The 13,466-nt window shown below is 32.7% G+C and overlaps 2 protein-coding genes across 2 annotated transcripts; one reads left to right on the top strand and one right to left on the bottom strand.

The window, feature by feature from the left end:
* Positions 1-1,161: 1,161 nt before the first annotated feature.
* LOC137931516 (peptidoglycan recognition protein-like) lies at positions 1,162-6,413 on the top strand. Its single transcript, XM_068774935.1, has 4 exons — positions 1,162-1,291; positions 3,443-3,644; positions 4,594-4,712; positions 6,135-6,413. The coding sequence occupies exons 1-4, from the start codon at positions 1,228-1,230 to the stop codon at positions 6,338-6,340; spliced, it is 591 nt and encodes a 196-aa protein (XP_068631036.1). The 5' UTR covers positions 1,162-1,227; the 3' UTR covers positions 6,341-6,413.
* Positions 6,414-8,856: 2,443 nt separating this feature from the next.
* Positions 8,857-13,209, bottom strand: LOC137931813 (uncharacterized). Its single transcript, XM_068775324.1, has 4 exons — positions 13,118-13,209; positions 12,281-13,046; positions 11,300-11,461; positions 8,857-8,973 (listed from the first exon to the last, which is right to left on the bottom strand). The coding sequence occupies exons 1-4, from the start codon at positions 13,207-13,209 to the stop codon at positions 8,857-8,859; spliced, it is 1,137 nt and encodes a 378-aa protein (XP_068631425.1).
* Between the last annotated feature and the right edge of the window lie 257 nt (positions 13,210-13,466).

Here is a 13,466-nt window from a genome sequence, read left to right as displayed (position 1 = left end):
AGCCAGGTACAAATGAAGTAGTCAAACGTACCGCACCGGCATGTCCACTTATAAGTGTAGATACATTGACATATATACAATGTATAGATCTATGAAGTACCAATATATTTGAAGGACATTAAATAAAGAAGTTTAAAATTCTCATATAGCTTAATATTATAACACTTGTACTTCTAAAACCGCTTGAATAGACAGTTATTTTATTGTCAAGGAATGGTCGAATAATGAATTGATATAAATGAGAAGAGTGCATTTATTTGTTAATTTATTTACTATTTTAAAAAACTTGTATAATGGCAGACCTAATGCCTTTTAAACATTTTGTACCAGTCAATCCTAGGGGGTACAGATATAACTAATAGGCAGTTGTGTTAATGTTGAAGGTAATATAAAAATGTGAAACGACGACATCTTTAAGATCACCGGAATCTGCTGGATGCAGGGTGCGTAGGGCAGGCCATCGTGGCGCTCTTTGTGGGAGACCAAGGCTTTGCAGTTGACGTCTATCAACTAAAAAAATAAGAAAAAGAGTTTGTGTAAATGTTATAGAAAAATGTTTAATTATATATAAAATAAAATAAAAATAGCTTTAATTTTTCCACTAAGTAGTAGTCATGTCTTTGACACAGGTTTCTCCTAAACCTGTCCATTTATCTCTGGCTGAAGGTCTTCTTTTCATGTCCTTGTCACCCACTATTTTAGGCTAACTGTTAACTATATAGCTATACGTACTATACTACTATATGCTATAAGTACATGAGAAACACTATACTTATTATACAATAACTAATGAGTACATACTTAAATAGGAAGATGTAATATAAATATTAATTTCACATAAACATATGTACTATATAATTCGCAATTAGGACGTTACGACGTATTTAGATAAACAAAATTATAAATTGAAGTATCCAGATAGTTATTTACAAATTCTTCCAAAAATATGTCAAACAAATAAAGAAAACTTTTTCCGAAATTTTTGTGAACTAACTTTTGTTCTAAATTAACAAACGAAATTAATTTCTAAGACTATATCAAAAAATGACTCAGAGTTCTGTATAAAAATATTTTGCGGTCTTTGTTCAACTGGTAGAGAGGAAAAAAGATAAGGCAAATGCCGTCAACTATTTATTCATCGAGTGATATTACTTATGAATTTATAGCGAATGAATTCTAAAGAATCTTCAGTATTCTTCAAATGTTATACGAGATAGGACGTTGAAAATGTATTTAGTGCATTATTGTGGACTATTTATTTTTTTATTGCAATGGTGGAATTCCAGTGCAAGTGAGTACATTTCTGCTAATTCTTCCAATAATTTGTTACGTATGTTTTAAGTAGGAATTACCGTATATATAAAGTTTTATATTTAATATTATTGTTTAGGTGTTGATAAGAATACAATTATATATACTTAACGGAGTATAACTCGATATTTATTTAATTTCTCATTATTATGTATTATTATGACAGTTGATGTACATCATGTGAGTAATGCTAGAAGAGAGCAATTTCTTAGAAACTACAATCATATTGTGCTATCTATAATGATATTATTTAACATGAAATCACGAGGTGGTGCAAATGCCACTTGATTTCAGAAGAACACATAACAAATTCAGACGAATTTATATGTTTATTTTTATTAAGTTAAAATTTAATTTTCAATATTTAAGACTATGCGATATCTCGTAAGTATATTTGATTGAAATATATCAAGCAGGGCCTTTAAGGTTCCGGAGTGTAAACAAACCAACAAGGCCATCCAAGCCCGCAAGGTGGAAAGGTAACCTTATTAATGTTCTATTTTAAAACTATAGAGTAGGCTTAAGTCTGCTGTGGACCTCCTACGTTTGAAATGATAATATTGACGACGACACTTAAAGATTATTTGAATTATGGTTAAATTATATCATAACATCGTATTTATAATTCATTTAAATTGTAATGCTAATTATAGAAGTTAATGTTCTCATTTAATTGACTTTTTAACACTAACGAATACGCGATTGTGTTTTGTTATGTGGATTCATACATATAGACTATTGTTTACGTACTTATGTGTCACGGAGTAACTCATCATATTGTTTTTGATTTGCATTTAATAATAGTAGGGTAATTATTAAATCGAAACGTGGTTTAGGATACTCCTTATTTACAAGACTTGATATTTGTATACATATAAATGAATATTTTAGTCATGTGCTTCTGTTTCTCTATATTTAATTAAGACGTATACGATCAAACTTAAGCCCTAATTTTTTATTATAGGTATTTTTTTTTTCGGAAAACTTAAACCTAAATTAAATAATTATATGAGAACATGAGTTTGTGAAAACCTATTAAATTTTTTTATACATATAAAAGAAAAATACAATACAAAGTTATGCTGTCGGTATCATTAATAAAACACCAGTATTGTATCTGCGATCTACGCATTCCACAGAAATTCTATTAAAAGCCATAAAATTATAGTCTACGATGAAAGATATCTGTAAACAATTAAGTTAAATGCACATAAAACTGTAATATACAGGATGATGGATTAGGTATAAAGCTTGTATATGGTACAACATATCCATAACTCAGAAATTAAATTTTAAATTAATAACGTAATGATAATGTAAATATTATAGCATTTTTAAAATAAAGATCACTACATATTAAAATATTTGTTGTTTATTGTCTTTTAGACTTTGTACTGAAAAAAGTTATTGGCCCATCGAATTATAATAGAAAAAAATAATTTCTGTAACATATTTCAAAGTGATCACTTATATAGAAGATGATTGGTGAAACGGTTTTTAAATAATTATACTATTTATAATTATTTACACCTATAAGTAATCACGCTTTATTAATAAGCTTCTATTAAAGTATCAATAGAAGCCATACATTAGGTCATTGATTACGAAATTTTCTACTGTTAACTATACAATTATTTACTTTAACACGTTGAACGCCATGGCGGACACCATGTGTCCGACAGCATACTGTCCCCTGGGGCCACACCATTAAATCGAAAATCGTCAAAAAATCGCCAAGGCGTTTTTTTGTAAATATTGTCAGTAAAACCCTTAAAAATAATGGTCGTCTTACGGAAATAGCGATTTACCCATTATTTTTCTGCGGGGCCGCGCGGGTCACATGCCTTGGTAAAAACAGTCGAAACACTGTCCGTTGGCTCCCTAGAGGCTTCTGAAGTGATCGAGAGCATGCGGACACATGGTGTCCGACGCGGCCTCTTGGACCCAACATGATGGCAGTCACATGGTGTCCGTCGCGGCCCACTGAACTAAACATGGTTTTTAGTCTGGCGTTCAACGTGTTAAGGTCAGAACGGATTTGTTTTGAGTATTCTAATGGTGTGAAATTAGTCATCTTCTCAACATGTAATGAGATACATAAAAATAATTAAACGTGAAAATAACATTACAGCATGCCCCAACGTTTTAACTCGGAAACAGTGGGATGGTCTGAGGCCAGTTCACGTACGTTACCTCCCACGTCCGGTAGACTTGGTGATTATTCAGCACACAGTTACTCCCACTTGCGAGACCGATGAGGGATGCGCTGAGATCGTGCGGAACATTCAGACGAATCATATGGAAAATCTAAACTTTTGGGATATTGGTCAATCGTAAGTTTTTAGCCCGCTATTCTATTAAAACATAAAACATATTTCAATAGATATAAAATAAATGTCGAAGGTAATACTGACCTTATTAATGTCTGTTTAAAATAGGAATTTTGGTCTTCGTTTCAGCCCATAGACACCTACTGCCAGGAATAGGCATTCTCAATAGGTATTTATGACGGGATATACCATAATCGCCACACACAGAAGGATTGGCGATCAATGTGGTATTATGGTACACAGAGAACGCTATCTTCAGCGTAAATTATATAATTTTTTTAACGCGAATCAAAGTCGCAAGTCTCAGTCCTTACCTTTGGACTACCACTGCTCAAAAAGAAATAAATCAATTTAAAGTAGAATTATATCAAATAACTTATAACCACAGAACTGTTCAATAATTTAGTAGAAGTACCCTTTTGTTAACGGTTGCAGACAGACAGCTTTTGATACCGAATAATAAATTAATGTCTGCCTTTTCACAATTATTTGTTACAGATGAGATGTAAATATATTTTATTTAATCAAACCCTTGTAGTTATTTGTATGAAAGATATATATTTCTCCCTAAACAAACCATAACCTCCTAGTATTATGAAATAGATAATAAAACACCATCTTTAACGTATTTTAGTTTCATTATTTAATTTATAAAGAAACCATCGGTGTTTACATTTTATATATAATTCTACAAATATTTAAAACATATAATAAAGATATAAGAGTAAAAGCTTATTTAAGAATAAATGTTGCAGTAGGAATCATCGAAAATCACTGAAAGATAATATTACAAAAAAGAAATCAAATCAAAAATATACGTTACAATATTTTTAATGGTAAACTTTTATGTTATTTTTGGGTTATTTCCTCTACTGTTCCTTTCATTTAATATAACAAATGAATACTTGGAATTCTTTTATGATTAACTACAGAATATTATTTTTATTTTCAGTTTTCTCATCGGAGGTAACGGCAAAATATACGAAGGTCCCGGCTGGCTACATGTAGGCGCCCATACATATGGATACAACAGTAAATCTGTTGCCATCGCCTTCATAGGAAACTTTAATAGTAAGTATTTACTCGAAGATAAGTCATAATAGTAACCGTTTCGAGTCAAGTACACAAATTCATCATCATATCAGCGCCCGCTTTTGGGATTGGAAGAAGGCCTGGTACCGGACATTTCGTCGGCCGAACCTTTTAATCCAGGTTCATTAGAATAGGTCTAAGGTACGCCCTGTTTGTCGTAAGAGGCGACTTAAAGGACATCGGGTTCGCTGTCGTTGAGGATGGAAGCGTTCATCGTCTACTCAATGCGAATTCGAGAACGGCAGCAACGCGATGTGGGCTCATGTTATTTGTATAGCGAGGATGCTGAAGTGGTACAGGGTCCTCTCGGGATGTTTCTTGGCATAGTACTGAGGAGCAGGAAAGAGTTCTGTAGAAGATTCGGCACGCTCTCCAAAGGTACCGAAGACGACCACCGAGGGCGTTTTAGTGGGTGGGAATCCCACATAACCCTGTCCTTTCCCAAGGGGGCTGGGTATCTTTAGTCCATCTTAAAGATTTACCCTCGATACCAAAAAAGGCCTTTTCTTCCAATAGGATCGGATGGTTTCTATCCGTGTCTATCGTGTGGATAATTATATATAACATCAGAACCTTAAGGTCCTAGCGGTAATCTGTTCGCTGTGGCCTATGTGGCCTAGTCATAGCCAGTTAAATATATCAATCCGCTGGACAAGGTTTGTTACTTTCGTTCTTTTATGGATTCCCTAATTTTTTATGTCAATTTATAGAAAAATTTTCTGACATCGCCTTCCATAGTCCGTTGAGCAATTGTTAGTTTGTCAATGTGGTCCGTTGTAAGTGATTTTTTTAGTTTCTATGCTCTAAGTAATTAAATATTGATAACTCTGATAATAGAGGGAGCGGAGGTTTAGTACCTAGAATGCTAAACGCGTTTCGAGTTACGATCCGTGCAAATGATCTCAGAGGCCCTTACTTCCTCAGTTCCTTAACTTAGCAGCTTCTCAGTCCAGTGAAATAAATAAAGGTGATCCGACTAAGCAGAGATTTCTGAGTCATAGAATAAACTATTCACTATTACAGTAATAGTTTGTCCGTGTAATATCATGTAAAGAAATTCGTGTCACTATAATTTTCTAACTCAACCTTTTTCGCTTTGATATTTAAAACTTTTTTTAACAAAATTTAAATCTTTTCATTGAAACGGTTATAATATAAATATAATATAAATACACTGTGTGACTACAATACCAACTAGAAAAATAATAGCATTTATCCTAAAACTATTCTAGCGTTAGTTTGTAATACGAACCAAACTTTTCCGTAACCTTCTTTTTTTACTTTCTTCTTTCTTTTTTAGCGAACTCAGCTATACCCAATTTCAAATTAAATTTATATTTATGTTTTAATAGTTAACAATACACTTGTTTTTATAGAGTTTTTATGTTACTTTCTTTGTAGAGGATGAGCCGACACCTAAAGCTCTGGATGCCGCCAAAGCACTGATCAAGTGCGGCGTTGAGGAAGGACACTTAGGATCTAATTACCACGTGGTTGCACACCGTCAGTTAATTGCATCGGAGAGTCCGGGAAGGAAACTGTATAACGAGATAAGGAGATGGCCAGACTGGTTAGAAAACGTCAGCTCCATTAAGAATTCAACTTAATTTCACTTAAGGCTACTCAACTTACAAATTTGTAATCAACAATTGCTCAATAAATATATTTTTTTATTTTCAAGTGTCTTTCGTTTAATTTTTTATAAAAAAAGTTAGTAAAAATAAACCAATAATTACATATCCTACTAAACCATTTAGTTATATACAGTTTTGTAATGCAAAATACTGAGTCTGATTTGATTGCAAGGAAATGCGTCATGAGACAACAAATTAGTAATTTGACAAAATATAGTGCCTTACTTGTTCTATACATCTGGTTTATCGTGTTGAAGACTATTTGTTGTTGCAGAATAAATCTATTCGAATCTATTTGATATACACAATAATTGTTTTTCCACCATTTACCGCAGTAAAATGGTAGCAATTCTTTCTAATTCGAAGCACAGGGTGCTTGCAATTTTTTTAGCCATAACAATTCAAGTAAATAATGTATTTATTTCAGTAGAAGATACACACGGTAGTAGAAGATACACATTCCACGTAAAATACCAAGATAAATACTATCAAAATAAACAGATGTATATCCTTTTACTTTCTTCTCCACTTTTATTACCATCTATGATAAGGTGATACGTTTAACACGTTCACTGCGGCTTGAGGTCGATTTAGCCTCATGGTAGACTTTGCACTGGTGCGGCGCATAAAACTCGTGTTTTCTCTCTAGTGCGGCGGCTGTTTACACTCAACCTTATGAGGTATGACAAAGACAAATATAGCTTTCTTTATGTCTGCGAAGCATTGACTCAATATTGTAAAAAAATATTGATGAACATGAGGCAGAAAAGGCCTCAACCGCACTACTAGGAAGTTCAGCTTGAGGCTGATTCGACCTCAGCCGCACCAGCTGAAAGTTCTTCAAAATTGGGCCCGCAGTGAATGTGTTAAACATTTATAACTTCTTTATTGTGATATTAAGAGTAGTTTATGTTTATTTATTTTTAGCCAAACATCTTTTACTACTTAAAAAAGCAAATATTCTCTAAAAACATTGAAAGTTACGTTTACGTATTTTTTGTTTAGGCATTTTCCACGTTGTATGAGAAGGGTCTGCAAATAATGAGCGTTTTACTCCCAAGTGTTTCGAGTTCGTTACACCCGAATACCTTTCTACACTAAGCTGATCCCCTGAATAACATACAAACGATATGTACTTACTTTTATTGTAATTTATGAGGGGTAGGGGGGGGGGGGGATATAATCATCGTCATGCTACCGGCAAACGTTAGTAGTAACAAAAAATAGTGATCCAAGAAGTGAAGGAAACAAATTCTTTCTACAATAAAAAAAAGTCTTGCAATTTGGAAATAAATTAACTTTGTGTGCAAATTTTTGATGCCAAGCGACGCGAACAAATTCATGTTTTAATTAACGATATTTCTGAACATGTAACAACCAACAAAGAAACACACAATGTCAAATATTAAAAAGACATGACTTTTTTTAAAGAAACCCGTGTACTGAGTAGAGATGTATTACTTATAATAGTCCACGTTTTCAAATCATATAAAGAGCTCTCAATCCGTACTCGGGGTTGACATGAGATGCTCTTAATAAACAGCGTAGAGGTAAGAACAATGTGTATGATTTGAACAATATATTATACCTGTATTTAAAATGTCATCCATTTATCAAAAAATAAGTTACATTAATTGTGTCTGTAGGTGCCTGAAAAAAAAACCGAACAAACAAACGCCGTGAATATTTGGATAATTAATATATTACTAGCTATAACTGCTGCAGTTAACATCATCAACCGTGTCCATTTTCAAATATGTCCTTTTTGAAAATAATAATAATTATTATTGCAATTTTTACAATACTCCCTTCTATTCCAAGTATGTTGAATGTTGTATGTCGTTCTAAAAAGCTTAAAATGTCACGTGGAAAAACAAATCATTCTTAAGAGAAATTCCTAGTGGTGTGGTAAAATTTAAATTATTACTTCGTCAACTCTCATAAGAATACGTACACAGGCTGAAAATTTAATAATTTCACATTTTCTTAAGCACGAGACATGAAACTGTTAAAATGTTTGTTGATAAATTATACAAAGTTAAAGGTTTATGTGTCAGATTCATCGCTAATGTTAATAAGGATAAGATATGAATGCGATACATGCTATTCTCGTAACACAACATGTAGATAGACCTCTGTTTAACATCATCAAGTAAATGAAAACGAGTTATAGCGAACAATTGGTTTTAACTGTAACAGCAATAGCTTTAATTATCAAATTAATGCTGTGGTTTAGCCTATAGAAGCCCACTGCAAGGCATGTGCCTTTATCAAAGATCGATAGGATGACCTGTCTTGCGCTGCTCGCATCCAGAGACCTCCCGTGACTTTAACGATGTCGCCAGCACTATTTTTAGTGAAGACGACTGGTAGACGGACTGAAGGGATTTCAAAGAATTTAACAAAAACAATTGCGTCAAAATCAGCAGTCTTTTAAATAATATATATATATATTTTTTGCCAATAACAAAGCGATAACGCATCAATGATCAGTCCTCGGAATCGCTGTGCAGTTGGAGTCTCACCTCGTACTGTGACCTGTACCAAATCCACCAACTTAGTGTATGCCGAGTCGCCGCTGATACGATCCAGCAATAGTAGCAGACCTGTCAACGAAGAATTATTTTTATTAGATCCACCAAAGTATGTACACCTATGTGTTTATTAATAAATATTCATTATTATTATCATTAACGAATCATTATTTGTGCAGCCATATAAATAGTGACGTAAGGATTTTGCTGTATTTAAACTATTAGCGAAATAAAAATAAGTAATCTTTTGAATTCTAAATATGAGATTTAATAAATTTATAATTCCTAAATGCTTATTAACACTACGGAAAGACGCGGCATGCGTGATAGCGAGTAATGGTTCCTGTTGCGCTTCTTGCAGATGAAAGGACGAATCTGTACCGAAGCAAAAAATACAACTCAGACCCAACATCGGTTGAACTTCGAACCCAGGGAAGACTGAAAAGCCATGGGTAAACCGGACCCCGGTTATAGAGAGTTGAACTACTACCTAACTCAGATGATATCTAGCCGCGGCTGTTACCGAGCATAACTCCATAGGTTCAAATATGAAGATTCTCCTGACTGTCCTAATTTTGTCGGAATGATTAAAAATACAGAGCACATCTTTTTCGTCTGCCCCCGATTTAATGAAGACAGGAGGTCTAGGGAAGAAGGTGTAGGATGCAAAATCTATCCTGAAACTCTGATAGCTTTAATGCTTTCTTCACCTTCGGCCTGGAAACTTATGAGCGCGTACTGTACGACCGTGCTGAAGGACGTGCGAAAAATAAAGCAGGAGCGGAGGAAGCTGGCCTGAACAGCCATTTTATCAGGGAAAGCTGTGCGAAGTAATGCTAGGCAAAGGCCAAGCCGTGGGGACCAGGGATACCAAAGAAAGAGGATTGTTTTTAGTCGGTATTGACGCCTAGATCGAGTCCGACATACGAGGCACCACCGTCAGGCCCTATGATACTTAAACGTATTTTTAAACCTATCCGAAAAATAAACCACTTTCACATACAAGGATACCAGTCCGAAACAAATAAGGGATGTACGTGTAGTTTTTTTTAGTGTGTTTACTTTATTAAACAGATTATTATTATTATCGAAGATTTGAGTTAGTAAGCAGATACTGTGAGTGTTCATTTCTGATTAAACGTCTGTTATTGAATACGTGCTACTGTGCGAAAAATGAAAAGTTTGAAGTTTGAATGAAAGCTTTGATTAGTATAATTCGGAAACAAAAATTGGTTTAAGTTCAAAAGTTTGTTCCTTGTCTATAACAGGCGTATTATTGGTCTCGATGATATCAAATCAGAGTCAAAGAATCATCAAAAAGCAACAGAGGTATAAAAAATTCTTGAACCAAGATATAAAATATAAAAGGAAAGTCAATAACCTTTCTTTTTTAATGTCACGTCGTTTATACCTCTACCAGAGATTTTTAAACTCGCATATAGTTTGATTGGCCATAATTTTTATGGTGTTTTAATGCTACGCTTTTTATTTTTATTTACATTTATACTGAACATTTATGGCAACTGTATATGATACCTTTTATCCACGATTATACAGTTTAAACACAGAATTACTATCATATCTATCTTAGTAAATATATTACAATCTTATTTATTAATTAAATTTATGTTAAATAAAACTTTATAGTGTTTGCGTGTCATCTATATTTCTCATACAGATGGCATTTGGCATATCAGTATTCCTTATTGCTATTTATTACTTATTATTTTATTTCTAGATAATATTGACCATTTTTTTTTATATCTACTATTTACAGTCCATGATCTTAAAGTAGTTATTGATTGGTCATTGTGCGTTTTTAAATAATATCATTTTTTACAGTAATTTTGTTTTTACATCAAAATGTGACAAAGAATTCAAGTAATCGGCCAATAATACACAGAAATAATACAAACGTAAAAACAATGACGAAAAAATACCACTGGCAACACGCATAGGCCTTGTGTCCGGTGTAAAATAATTGGTTACATAAAAAAAGATAACATTAAACATAAAAATGTTAATTTTCGTAAATAATTTTTTATTCTATTAGTAATGTGTGGTAGTTATCAGATATTAAAAATAATATAATAATGGAATACGTTACGACCACGCAGGCAGATGTCTATTCTTTTAAAGTTCAATGGCGTTTTGGCAAAAGGACAGACGTATTTTATTAATAAAGCTATACTTGAGTCAAGGTTTGTTCAGTTAAGAGAGATCCACTCTTTTGGCTCTATTTGAACACTATTTTTCAGACAAAACATGGACCATGCTTTTAAAATCACAAGTCAGTGGTATCTATCTGCTAAAAAGTTTTTGATAATAAACTCTATTAATTTATTTTTAAATTTGGTTATTACCGATATTTATTTTTAAAATGTAAGAATAAACATACGAGAGTCATGCATGCCAGGACAAAGGTGGAGGCGAGCGGCCATGGCGCAGGTACAACGTGATTCTCCTGCGATATAAGTGTTGAAAATGTTCTTCCTGAGAGCCACGCAGCAAGTATAGCAAGCGGAGACATCAATATGATACCGAGGGTGTCCACCATTAACTGCAAAAAATTATAAATACCGAAATATTAACAATTATACAAATTAAAATAAATAAAATGCCTAATATTTCTTTTTACTGAAATATCATCTAAGCATTTTTTATATCAATAATAAAAATATTTTTGGAAGAGTATGCTACAAATTATTATGTTATGACTAGGTTACTTAGCTTTATATACGAAGGCTGTTTTTAAACTTAACATAATATCGAGACAAGTACGGATGTACCGCAATAAAATTATAAAGCGATAGGAAATTAAGAATAATTCATTGAAGGGTTTATTGTTTAGCGACACGTCATAGCTACAATATTTGCTAAATTATAAAAAGTTGAAAAAAAGTTTCGATCTACGTTCATAAGAATATAATAATAAAATAAGACGAGAGAATAAATAATAAACAATGTAAAAATATTCATGTAATCAATTTAAGCAGATCCGAAAAATAATAACAGATCTGAAAACATGCGTTTGGTAAGGCAATACATACATCTGTTGAAAGTAATTACTAAAATTTCAATACATTGAAAATATAGTTTTTTTTTATCTATTTTTGTAGAAACGCGATGTTAAATATTAAACAATGAAAACTTTTTACTAGTATTATTACGAAACAGGTAATAACGAATCTATTGTATTGCAGTCGCCAATCATTGAACATACGACAGACATTTCAAAATCATTTTTTTCTTTGATAAAATAAAATCAATTTACAAAATATTTGTCGTTAAAAAGCTTTCATTTTATATTAAAATAATGTTCACTCTGTTTTTTAAAGTATAAAATAAAATTTATATAAACAGTCACGATGATTCTAACCTGTTTAGCATTTTGGCTTAAAATCCACATAACAAGAGCCCTTGGCACTCCGTATCTATGAACTCGGCGAGTGATGTATCGTATACCGCATAATTCGCATCTTGATTTTCCAGACTCAGTTAACCATCGCTCTAAGCACTTTACATGAACTCTTCCCACTGTCCCACGGCATGAACATGCCGATATTAAACTACCGAGCTCCTGTGACGTATCATCTCCGTGACAAATGCGGCACATGTCCTCCAAGGAATTATTGCTTGCCCTTTCTATATTAACGTACGCATCTGTGACGCTTTCAACATTGATTGTATTGAATGTCGATTTAGAATTCTCCGTATTGATTCCTATAGAGCGTCCCATTACTACTTTATTGTAGTAATCTGATAACACAATCCTTCGTCGAGGGTTCCTAATCTTTATTTTGTGTTGTCGAGCATGTCGTTCTCTGCCCATTCCTGTTCTTGGTTTACTAGACTCTGCTTGGTTCTTTCTTGCATCTTCATTTGAAGTGATGAATGTTTTATCGCAGCTACTAAGAGGCGGCACAAGATTTTCCGTATTATTATTTAAATTATTTGAGCTTATACTGACTGTTACTTTCTTATCTGCTGTAGTGGTTCGTTTTGTACTTGATATTATCGTATTAGAATTTTTTTTATCAATTTGGTTTTGTTGATGTTTCGATGTATTTTGGGACGGTTGATTTTCATACTTACATTTTTGGTCAACCTTTGATGTAATCAATTTTGTGTCTACATTTATATTACTGAAATTTGTGTATTATAAGTTTTATAACTCTACATTAAATATATATTGGCAACCATATCATTGACTTACCTATCCAGCGTCACATTTTGTGATTGAAATCTCGATGGACGGGACTCTAAATCGAATTGCACTGAAAATTTCCTGCGTCTTGAGTTCGGCATTTTGTTTTCGATTTAGTTTACTCTTTTTATTTAATATTTTTTTTTACTTAAAATTTTTAGGTTATATCTAAAATTAGCATTGTCATATTGATTGGTCAGTAATGACAGTTTTATTTTTTACGTAAAGTAAATTCTTATAACGCTTATAAGTTTCTTAAAAGTTTTATATTAAATTATTTAAATAGTGTGCGTATTGGTTACAAAGAGTTGAACGTTAATGATAAAAATCATACTATATTAACCTCAAATGTAATAGA

This window comes from Battus philenor, unplaced genomic scaffold, assembly GCF_028537555.1.
Source record: "Battus philenor isolate CCGP_79_NKW_IND1 unplaced genomic scaffold, ilBatPhil1.0.hap1 SCAF_8, whole genome shotgun sequence".
NCBI classification, from domain to species: Eukaryota; Metazoa; Arthropoda; class Insecta; order Lepidoptera; family Papilionidae; genus Battus; species Battus philenor.
This window is presented reverse-complemented; position numbering and strand designations above follow the sequence as displayed.